Source organism: Limanda limanda, chromosome 20 (genome assembly GCF_963576545.1).
Source record: "Limanda limanda chromosome 20, fLimLim1.1, whole genome shotgun sequence".
Lineage (NCBI taxonomy): Eukaryota > Metazoa > Chordata > Actinopteri > Pleuronectiformes > Pleuronectidae > Limanda > Limanda limanda.
Genome location: NC_083655.1, coordinates 2040162 through 2051969, shown reverse-complemented (window position 1 = coordinate 2051969; position 11808 = coordinate 2040162). Strand labels below are relative to the sequence as shown.

Below are 11808 nucleotides of genomic sequence, written 5' to 3'. Positions count from 1 at the left end.
TGCTCCAGAGTTCATGAGGCTGCATTTAAACATCATGAAAAAGGACTCGTCAACATGTTGTGCTCAGTACAATACGAGACGTGACGCTCACAGTCAGGACTACTGCCACCTAAATCATCCAATAAAAAATAATCTTAATTAAAACTCTGAACTTGAACTAGTTCATTTTAAGTGTTAACTGGCTTAACACTGCAAACAGCTACTGGACACAAGTAGTAGGACCGTGACCAATCCTGCATGAGACTGAGGTTAGGCCCTTCTCATCACATTGGGACACAGAAATAAATAAATGTGGTAAAATATTTATTAAGACATTTATTTATACATATCTGTATTTATTTATTTCTGTATTTATTCATTTTTTTCTGTATGCATTTATTTTATTTTTTATTTTTTTATTTATTTATTTATCAATCAATCAATCACATTTTATTTGTATAGCCCATATTCACAAATCACAATTCGTCTCATAGGACTTTTACATGGTGTGACATCCTCTGTCCTTAAACCTCAACAAGAGTCAGGAAAAACTACTAAAAACCCTTTTAACAGGTAAAAATATGTAGAAACCTCAGAGAGACACATGTGAGGATCCGTCTCCCAGGACGGACACAAGTGCAACAGATGTGTAGAGGAGAACATCATCAGGATAAAGGTTTTAGCAGCAATGATGAAGGTAAGCATTTTGAAGGATAACTTCAATACTATATGTCAAGCAGTCCTGCTGCATCACAGTCTCTGGTCAGCAGCAAGATCATGATCCAGCATCAGGATGAGATCCACTATCGTCCACAGTCATTGTCCACTGCCGCCAGTTAGGATCCATCATCAGCTGTAGTTAAGTTATGTTTCGTCCTCCATACACCGGCCTTGGTGTGTTGGTGAATAAATGCAGCAGCTGCTCCAGGAAAGCTGAAGTGTGTTTGTTAGGTTCAAATCAACCTGATATCTGAAACATGTCCTGGATGTGTTGACCTCGAGGTCAAGCTCCTCTTTATTTACACCGTGTTCACTCACTTCTCACGTCCACTGTGATCGTGTCTGGATCAGTCGCTGGAGAAGCTTCTGACTCGTTTACTGTTTGTTTGTCTTCATGACTTTAGCTTCAGTTATTAGGAGTTCACCAGGTTTCAGGCCTGTTCTTCAGGAACAGACATGGAGGAGGCGCAGAGATGCGGTGGTTCGGTGAGTAAACTCTTGTTTTCTTAACGCTCGACAGGTTTTACCTCAACATGTGTGTGTGTGGGGGGGGGGGAGGAACACTTTACAGAGTCACTTTCATTTTGCATTACACACTGTTCACAATGGGACTTAGAGTGTGTGAGTCTACAGTCTGAACTCTGCAGAGATCGGAGCTGCAGAGTCTGAACCTCAGCTGCTCTGACTCGGTGTCATGAGTCCAACCAGCTGTTAACTGGTCTCTTCTTCCATTGATCCACATTCAGTTCTCACAGAATGAAAGAAAGATGTCTGCGTTCAAGTCTCTGGTTGTGTTGATCTTCAACTTCTGGACTCTCACCACAGCAGGTACGTGAAGTCTGATCTTACTCAGAAATCACAGCTTCTGTTTGAACGTAGTACTTTGTACAGGCATGTTGGTTTCCATCAGACGAAGCAGGAAACATGAGAAATGATTGTGAAGGTTTATAACAACAAAGAGAAACATGTTCTCACTGAGCTGGAGGTGAAACAGGTCACACCAGATGTTGGGTTCTATTATTCTTCACTGAAACTTCATCGTCAACAAAACTGAACCGAGTTGTGGTTTTTAAAGGTTTTTAAGTGTGTGTGTGTGTGTGTGTGTGTGTGTGTGTGTGTGTGTGTGTGTGTGTGTGTGTGTGTGTGTGTGTGTGTGTGTGTGTGTGTGTGTGTGTGTGTGTGTGTGTGTGTGTGTGTGTTGAATAATTCTCAGATCTGTGACAATCAAACACTAACGATGATGTAAGATTATATTTTCCAATGTATAAAAAGAAACAAAAATCATCACCAATAAGATTTAGTTACCAAATTAATTTTAATGGTAAACAATTAATCTGTGCTGAAGTCGAGAGGAAACAGCTTCTCTTGTTCCAAGTGTTGGAATCTTGCAGAACCAGATTGACTACGTTCCACAAATGTTCCAGAGGAAACACGTGATGATGCTTTAGTTTTTAATTTGTCACTGAATCAAACAACACATGCTTTACATAACACAATCAGATGATGTTAACTTTGTATTCTATATTTCTATATAATCTATATCTTTATTTGTATTCCACTTGATACTGATGTGTGTGTGTGTGTGTGTGTGTGTGTGTGTGTGTGTGTGTGTGTGCTCTGTAGTTTGATAATGCTGTCATCAAACATGGACGAGGAAATGAAAATCCAGCCGCACCGCGCCCATGTTAACAAACCAGTTCTGTTGAGCCGTGGTTCAGTTCTCTCCGAGTTTCTCTGCGTTCAGCTCGTGGTTCACTGCAGAATATACAGAGAAGATTAACTTTCAACAAAGTTTAAAGATTTATTTTTTAAATGAATGTCATAAACATAAATGATTGCATTGCTGCCTTTGCACACATCAAAATAAAAGCACATCAGCATTTCTGTGTAGACCATAGACTGTACAGTGGATATAAACAGTCTACACACTCCTGTTTAAATGGCAGGTTTTTCTGATTAGAACAAGATAAATCATGTGTTATTTTGTACACACACACACGCACACACAAACACACACACACACACACACACACACACACACACACACACAACCTGGATTAAAAAAAAAAATTAAAAAATTCTTCCAGATCCTAAATTCTTCTCATAACAAAGAATGTTCAGATTTTGCTGAATCTCAAAATCAATTTTCTTAATGAACATTTCTGTGATCAACACACAACTTTTCCAACTTTATGTGAATCTGAACCTCTTTAAGTTCATATTTTTGGTTTGACAGTAAATGTACGTTACACATTCGAATGCCTCGTGTGGCAGGAGGTTGTTTCTGTGAAAGCAGCACGGATCAAACTACTGTATGTTAACTGTCAACAGCCAAACAGACAGACAGTTCCATCAGGATATTTACATTCACAATCCGTCTGGGAGCAAATGCTCTAATTGCTCTTTAAAAAAGAAAAAGAAAAAGAGGAAATAAGGGGAACAATCGTTCATTTTGTGATACAAGCATGAAATTTGGCATAAACATTCTTCTGGGTCATCTCTTTAACTTTAGAATGGGGGCCATCCAAAAATCCAATATGGCGGTCATTTTTCAAGATGGCCGCCAAATCATCAAGTCATAACTATATTTCTTGCATATTTGGGGAAATATTTCACAAATTGTGATAGATAGATGCATATTTTTTGGTTATTTTGACTTTTTAATTTTGTCTTTTTGTTATTTTGTCTTTTATTTTTCATTTATGTTGTTTTTTTATTGATTTTTACAAAAGATTACTTGGCTAGAAGAAGTCTGAAAATGCAATTGTTTCAGTGTCAAGTCAAAAGAACTTCATTGGGCCTCAAACGTCTCAGTGACATTTACAGCCGCACAAGGCTGTACAAGACAGAGTCAGACGAAAACATTTGCACCTGCCATTAGTACAGCTGTTTTTGCATGAGCATTTTGCCAATTCCTGGCAACTTGCAGCAATTGGTGGAAGTGTTTCGCCAGTTCACCAACTACCTTTGTCCTTGCAGTTTACATCCCCATTCTGCAGGACTTGGTAAAACTGGTTGAGTGACAGTTGCTTGGCCCCAGACAGCTCCTGCTTGGTAGGCTGCACGTTTAATGTGTTCCTTGAGGGCTGCACTTATTGGTGGTATGGCCTTTGCTTGCGGCCGAACAGATGCAGTCGTGCATCATTCAATCAATCAATCAATCAAATTTTATTTGTATAGCCCATATTCACAAATCACAATTCGTCTCATAGGGCTTTAACATGGTGTGACATCCTCTGTCCTTAACCCTCAGCAAGAGTAAGGAAAAACTACTAAAAACCCTTTTAACAGGTAAAAATATGTAGAAACCTCAGAGAGACACATGTGAGGATCCCTCTCTCAGGACGGACAGAAGTGCAATAGATGTCAAGTGTAGGAAAACATCATCGGGATTAAAGTTTTTAGCAGCATCGATGAGGGTAAACATTTTGAAGGATAACTGCAATACTATATGTGAAGCTGTCCTGCTGCATCATAGTCTCTGGTCAGCAGCCAGCAAGATCACGATCAAGCATCAAGATGGGATCCACTAGTCCACAGTCATTGTCCACTGCCGCCAGTTAGGATCCATCATCAGCCGCCGCCTCGGTCCTGGTCCACCACCATCCGATGCCAACGTGACAAAGGATCCGCCATTCCCTCTACGATCAGCCGGCACGATACAGAATCCACCAAACTGGATCCATCACCGAGACTCTGACGCGCGATCCACAATCACCATGGGATGATTGTGGATCGCCTGTCGGAGGTGGACAATGACTGTGGACTATAGTGGATCTGATCTTGATGCTGGATCGTGATCTTGCTGGATGCTGACCAGAGACTATGATTGCAGCAGGACTGCTTGACATATTGTATTGAAGTTATCCTTCAAAAATGTTTACCCTCATCGATGCTGCTAAAAAAAACTTTAAATCCCGATGATGTTTTCCTACACTTGACATCTATTGCACTTCTGTCCGTCCTGAGAGACGGATCCTCACATGTGTCTCTCTGAGGTTTCTACATATTTTTACCTGTTAAAAGGGTTTTTAGTAGTTTTTCCTTACTCTTGTTGAGGGTTAAGGACAGAGGATATCACACAATGTTAAAGCCCTATGAGACAAATTGTTATTTGTGAATGTGGGCTATACAAATAAAATTTGATTGATTGATTGATTGACAATCATAATCCATGGTGCGGCCACAGCTGTGGCCCTGCATCTGCGGGCGATAAGGCACAGAAACTCCGGGGACGGGGTCAAGTTAGTAACATGTACTGATGAGATAAGAATTACTTTGATGTGATAGGGATGGAGAAGAGGAAGGAGAAGCTGGAAAGAGAAGCTCCGTGTGTCATGTGTCATGAATTTCCTTTGCATCTTAGCGTCATCAGGGGTTTTTGCCATGTAATCAATGATACAATGATACAGGCCGAACCCGAGGGTGCACTGAGGCTCAAGGTAAATCTGACTGGCTACTGGTTTGTATGGTAGTACGATGAATGCATGTGGCCCACTCAGTAGATCAGACATCAATACCTCTATGCCTTTTTAAACTAAACGCTTCCTATTTTAGATCATAGGACGAGTTACTTTCTGCCGCACTAATTAGCTCTAACTATAAGCTTTGTCAAAAAGATGTGGCTTAACTTGATCGGTCATACATTATGCTGGTCGGATATTGGTATATGCTTCAGGAAGCTCAGGAACACCTTTTGCATTTTTTTGTTCTTAAAGTAGCTTAAAGGTTGGTTTGTATATGGAATGAGAACAGAGGGTAGTGCTACTCCTTGTATAGTACCAGACAGCCAATCAAATTGTTTGTTCATTCTAGTCTTTTTCGATGTCTGAAAAAGCGACTAGCGAACAAATCTAGCGACTATTGGGGTTTGGGTTTGAAATGCAACAGTGCAAAAAAGAAGCAAAAAAAGCAACTAGCCACAAATCTAGCTACTATTTGTACTGTTCTCCTATACTGTATATCCCCCAAATACCTCTATCCCTTTAATTAACCCTAAACTTCACATAGTTTCCCCCGTGACCTATAACACAGTTAGCCTATGACATGTTTTAGAAATGTTTCAGATGGTTATAACTGGTAACTCCTGTTATAAAATGTTCAAAACATACTATGGGAGTCCGATATTATTGACATCTACAAAGTATAGGCAAAGATTATGCTGAAATGTAAAATCAGTCCAACCATGGTTGCCATCTTGAAATAAATGGCGGCCATTTTTGATTTTCGAGTGGCCCCGATTCCTAAATCGAAGAGTGACCTTCAAAGATGATTTGTACCAAATTTCACGCTTGTATCACCATTTGAATGATTTCCCCAAAATATTGCTGTTATTTCCTCCACTAATCCTGAACTGGTTGTTTTTTTACCCGGTGTCTCACAGATGAGGTCTCCTGTGTTTTAGCGGAGAGCTGCATCTTACCCTGCAGTTTCCAGCCTGGTAAAGACCCAGAAATTTACTGGGTGAAGGTGGAACCTGGAAACCCTCGTGTTCACACCTACTACAAAGACAGAGACAAGTTTGATATCCAGAGCGAGCGCTTCAGATGCCGGACATCGCTGTTCACAGATCAGATCTCCAGAGGAAACGCATCCATCAGGCTGACGGGGCTGCAGCTTCAGGACCAGGGCCGATACGAGTGCTATGCCAACATCAAAAATGGAGTCAAGGAGGAGTCATTTATCAACCTGAGGGCAGATGGTAAAGAAACAGTGAAAACACAACACAAATACTAGAAATGATATTTGTCTCTTGTTGCTGTTCCCTTGTTTAACATGTGTACTGTTGGGTTGAGTTGAAGCTGATACTGAAGCATTGGACGTCTCGCTGCTTGCCGGCACCATTACCTCTTTGAAACATGGTTAGTCTCTAAAGTGCAATGCATCCTGGGACAGGTTGGACGGGGACGGATCCACTCGTTGGAGCTCGTCTTCAAATGCAGACCCTGAGTTGAGACACAGCTGATGTCAGCAGCAGCACATATTGGCTCATATGTGACATGTTAAATAATAAGCACAACATGTCAGATTAATGAAGAGCTCCATGTGCACGAGGCAAAGATGATCAATGAGAAATGTTGTCTTGCAGCTCCGGTGCGTCACGTGGACATTGAGCAGGTGGAGGACAGCTTCACCTGCCGCTCAGAGGGGATCTACCCCGAGCCGCAGCTCACCTGGTCCACCAGGCCTCCGTCCATCTTGATCCTTCAGAACCAAACCTCAGTGAAGAAGACGGAGCAGCAGCTCTATGAGATCAGCAGCACAGTGACACTGTCAGACAGAGACACTGTTCTGATCTGCAGCATCAGCACTCGCAGTGGCTGGAGGAGCTCGGTGTGGTATCAACCCAGTACGTTGGATCTGCTCTATGGAACTGAACCTTTGCTTGTTTCACCTACTGCTGCATATTCATATCTGCTCCTACAGATAACTTATATCTTATATCAATGCTGATTTTCAATCTTTACTTTGTTTGTTTCTTTGTCTGCTGAACAGATTTCCACTAAACTAGTTGTGAGGATGGAACGTGGGCCACAGGTCCCTCAGTAGAGCTCAGACCTCCACTAGGCCCAACAGTCTCCTTATGAAACCACATTGACATTCACCAGGACCAAGATCTGCACCAAATTTCACAGACTCATAAATATCAGTTCTCTAAATTTGTCAGATTGTTTTTTCATCTTCATCAGTTATTCGCAGGGAAATCAATGAAAATGTTGAAAAACGTCCTCTCTCACAATATTAATGTGAAAAAACAACAAATCCTGGATCCACACAAACATGTGATGAGTTCTTCTCTGAGCCTGACTCACAACACACCTTCCTGCCAAGGTTCATGGAAATCTGTCCAGTAGTTGTTGTGTAATGTTGCTTGAAGCCCAACAAACAAATGGAACATTGAACAGATCCATTAGTTTTCTTTCTTTAACATTGGACCTTTCTGGACATTTCCCCTGAGAGGACTGATGTGTGTGAGATGTGGAGCAGTTTGAAGTGACTGTTGGTCCTTGGAGGAGATATCAGCTCCACTGAGTGACCTTCTAGTTCAGGTCATCACTCCAAGGCCACACCCTCCTCCACATGAATCATTCTGATGATAGAAGATGTTCAGAAAGTCTCATCAGAGCCTGAAACCACATTCTGACAACGATGACATTATTTGATCTCTTTTCTTTTCAGCTCCCGTCCATGTGTCACCGAGTGAAACAACAACAACAATCCACTGCACTGCTCCAAACACCAAACCCCCGACACACCGGGTGTGGAAGTTCAACCACAGTCAGATCATTGTGGACCAGACCGGGGTGGACGGCCCCCCCAGGGTCTCAGAGCAGTGGAGGCAGCAGGTGGAGGATGTGTCAGCGTCAGGCAGCCTCACGCTGCACCACTTATCTTCAGATCACCAGGGAACGTTCACCTGTGAACTCAGTAGTGAAGAGGAGACGCACTTCATCAACCGCTACGTGACGATAGAGGAAGGTAAGATCCCATGAGACGAGAAGTGATGATGAAATCCTCAGAGCGACTGTCAGACCTGAGGCTGGTGCAGTGAGTCCTGGTTCCTCCTGGTGGAGCAGATCCCCCAGGGCTCCGTCCTCCAGCTCATCAGGAGCATCATGACCACATGTTGTCAGGAGAACAGGAACCAGGAGGACGGACACACACACACACACACACACACACACACACACACACACACACACACACACACACACACACACACACACGCGCGCACACACACACACATACACACACACACACACACACACACACACACACACACACACACACACTACACTTTACACTGAAGACACATCACTGCACTTTGTTGATGCTACAGTTCTACTCTCTGAATTACAGCTTCTTCAGGTTCAGTTGCAGGAATTTTGGTCGGAGTCCTCGTTGTGTGTGCAGCATTAGGAGCTGGAGCAGGATTATACTACTTTAAAATACTAAAGGTAAATATTAATACTTACAATAATTCTGCTATTCATTTATTTTGTGTTTTTTCTTCTAATGATTATTTATTTTGAACTCAGAGAAAAAAGAACAAACCCAAAACGGATCATCCACAACCAGACGCTACAGAGATGAAACCTTTAAAGTAAGTTTACTGTATATTATGAACTGATAATTACAATATTCTGATCTAAAGAATAACCCTGTTGTCATGGAGATGCTGTAAACTACTTTATTCTTGTCACGTTGCTCTAACAGCTTCATCTCAGCTGCATCAGCAGACACATCCTAAAGCATCAGTTTCTGAGAGTTCGTTCAAAAACCATATTGATATTAGAGTGAAAGAAAATAATAGCCAATAAATTTATGAAAAAGATTTGACAATGATTCATAAGATGTCTTTATCAAACCCGTACCGCAATGAAATGTAACTGAGACTTGATATTTTACAGTTTCACCATGAACTGTATTATTAATAACACAAATACAAAGAACTTTTATTAAAATGTCTGCAACTGGCTGAATAATCAAGTGATTGATTGAAATTTGCATCCAAACTACTTGAGGCCTCCTGAGGTCAATTGTCTCACTCCTACACACACAGAGTTCAGTCCTTGCAGCATCCACTCATCTAAAGAAACAACCGTGAATCCCAGTGAGCATAATAACTTCTCCCAGGTTTCTCTGTGAGGATCTTTAACGGACTCCAGTGTGTTTGTGGCTCAGCTCATTAGAATCTGCTCTGTTGAAGGTTCATGACAACATCCTTCTGTCTGTGGCCTCTGGGTCTGGTGCTGTTTGAGTTCTGCTGGACTTTTCCACAGCGTTCCACACAGTCCTGACATGTTTGTAAAACACCTGGAGGTCGAAGATGCTCTTCATCGTCCAGTGTTGAGACGTTTCGCTTCCTAAACGAGAGACGGAACCTTCTTTCATCCTCTGCTCCCATCGATTGTTGTGACCATCAAGGTTCAATTCATGGACCACTTTTATTTTCACTGTTCCTGCGACTTCTCTGCTCGATCCATCAAAAGTACAATCGTCTTTCTAACTTTAATGCAGACGACATAGTTTTATCCTCTAGTTCAGGGGTCTTTAACGTTTTTCAGGCCAAGGACCCCCAAACAGATGGAGAGATGGAGCAGGGACCCCCTACTATATATATTGTATAAAATTGTGTTTTATATTAAATTGGGCCTAGTGCCATGTATAAACATAACTACCCTGATATTGTGCATTCAATACTAAGCTATTCAAATAATACACAGGAACATATATTCATGTTTTTAATTTTAACATGTGCAAGGTACAGGGTCGCCATGCCACTGCCATTTATAAACATACAGTGGGTACGGAAAGTATTCAGACCCCTTTACATTTTTCACTCTGTTTCATTGCAGCCATTTGCTAAAATCAAAAAAGTTCATTTTATTTCTCATCAATGTACACTCAGCACCCCATCTTGACAGAAAAAAACGGGTCATGAGCCATGAGTCTTCTTGGGAATGATGCAACAAGTTTTTCACACCTGGATTTGGGGATCCTCTGCCATTCTTCCTTGCAGATCCTCTCCAGGTCCGTCAGGTTGGATGGTGAACGTTGGTGGACAGCCATTTTCAGGTCTCTCCAGAGATGCTCAATTGGGTTTAGGTCAGGGCTCTGGCTGGGCCAGTCAAGAATGGTCACAGAGTTGTTCCGAAGCCACTTATTTTAGCTGTCTGCTTAGGGTCATTGCCTTGTTGGAAGGTGAACCTTCGGCCCAGTCTGAGGGCCAGAGCACTCTGGAAGAGGTTTTCTTCCAGGATATCTCTGTACTTGGCCTCATTCATCTTTCCTTCAATTGCAACCAGTCTTCCTGTCCCTGCAGCTGAAACCCCCCCCATAGCATGATGCTGCCACCACCATGTTTCACTGTTGGGATTGTATTGGGCAGGTGATGAGCAGTGCCTGGTTTTCTCCACACATACCGCTTAGAATTAACGCCAACAAGTTCAAACTTGGTCTCATCAGACCAGAGAATCTTATTTCTCATAGTCTGGGAGTCCTTCATGTGTTTTTTGGCAAACTCTCTGCGGGCTTTCATATGTCTTGCACTGAGGAGAGGCTTACGTCGGGCCACTCTGCCATAAAGCCCCGACTGGTGGAGGGCTGCAGTGATAGTTGACTTTGTGGAACTTTCTCCCATCTCCCTACTGCATCTCTGGAGCTCAGCCACAGTGATCTTTGGGTTCTTCTTTACCTCTCTCACCAAGGCTCTTCTCCCACGATTGCTCAGTTTGGCTGGACAGCCATGCCTAGGAAGAATTCTGGTCGTCCCAAACTTCTTCCATTTAAGGATTATGTAAGGACTGTACTCTTAGGAACCTTGAGTGCTGCAGAAATTATTTTGTAACCTTGGCCAGATTTGTGCCTTGCCACAATTCTGTCTGTCTCTTTGGGCAGTTCCTTCGACCTCATGATCCTCATTTGCTCTGACATGCACTGTGAGCTGTAAGGTCTTATATAGACAGGTGTGTGCCTTTCCTAATCAAGTCCAATCAGTTTAATTAAACACAGCTGGACTCCAATGAAGGAGTAGAACCATCTCAAGGAGGATCAGAAGAAATGGACAGCATGTGAGTTAAATATGAGTGTCACAGCAAAGGGTCCCAATACTTATGACCATGTGATATTTCAGTTTTTCTTTTTTAATAAATTAGCAAAAATTTCTACTTTTCTGGTTTTTTTCCAGTCAAGATGGGGTGCTGAGTGTACATTATTGAGAAATAAAATGAACTTTTTTGATTTTTGCAAATTGCTGCAATGACACAAAGAGTGAAATATTTAAAGGGGTCTGAATACTTTCCGTTCCCACTGTACATCTTGCATACAACACTGAGCTATTCAAGTAATTCACAGATTCATGTTTTTATTTTTAACATACATGTAGAAGAGACAGTGAATCCTCAAGCTTTCTGTGGATGCCACACATACTCCAACATTAGTGAGATGTCGGACCCTGATGGGTAGCAAACAACTTACCTAATCTTGGATGGATGGAGGTTGTTAGGCAGAGGGTCAAATCAGCCTCACAATATGTTGGATGCATGTTAATGTGTATTGAAAGACATTTAAATTCGTGAAAAAAAAAAAAAAAATTATTAATTTTTA

General features: G+C 41.9%; 1 protein-coding gene across 1 annotated transcript; it reads left to right on the top strand.

The window, feature by feature from the left end:
* Positions 1–1172: 1172 nt before the first annotated feature.
* On the top strand, positions 1173–8317 carry LOC133027203 (ICOS ligand-like). Its single transcript, XM_061094236.1, has 5 exons — positions 1173–1185; positions 1399–1527; positions 6083–6400; positions 6788–7048; positions 7879–8317. The coding sequence occupies exons 1-5, from the start codon at positions 1173–1175 to the stop codon at positions 8190–8192; spliced, it is 1035 nt and encodes a 344-aa protein (XP_060950219.1). The 3' UTR covers positions 8193–8317.
* Positions 8318–11808: the final 3491 nt, after the last annotated feature.

Coding starts and splice junctions, on each gene's coding strand:
- LOC133027203 (XM_061094236.1), top strand. Junction 1,528..6,082: donor CTGGACTCTCACCACAGCAG/GTACGTGAAGTC, acceptor GGTGTCTCACAG/ATGAGGTCTCCTGTGTTTTA. Junction 6,401..6,787: donor TATCAACCTGAGGGCAGATG/GTAAAGAAACAG, acceptor GTTGTCTTGCAG/CTCCGGTGCGTCACGTGGAC.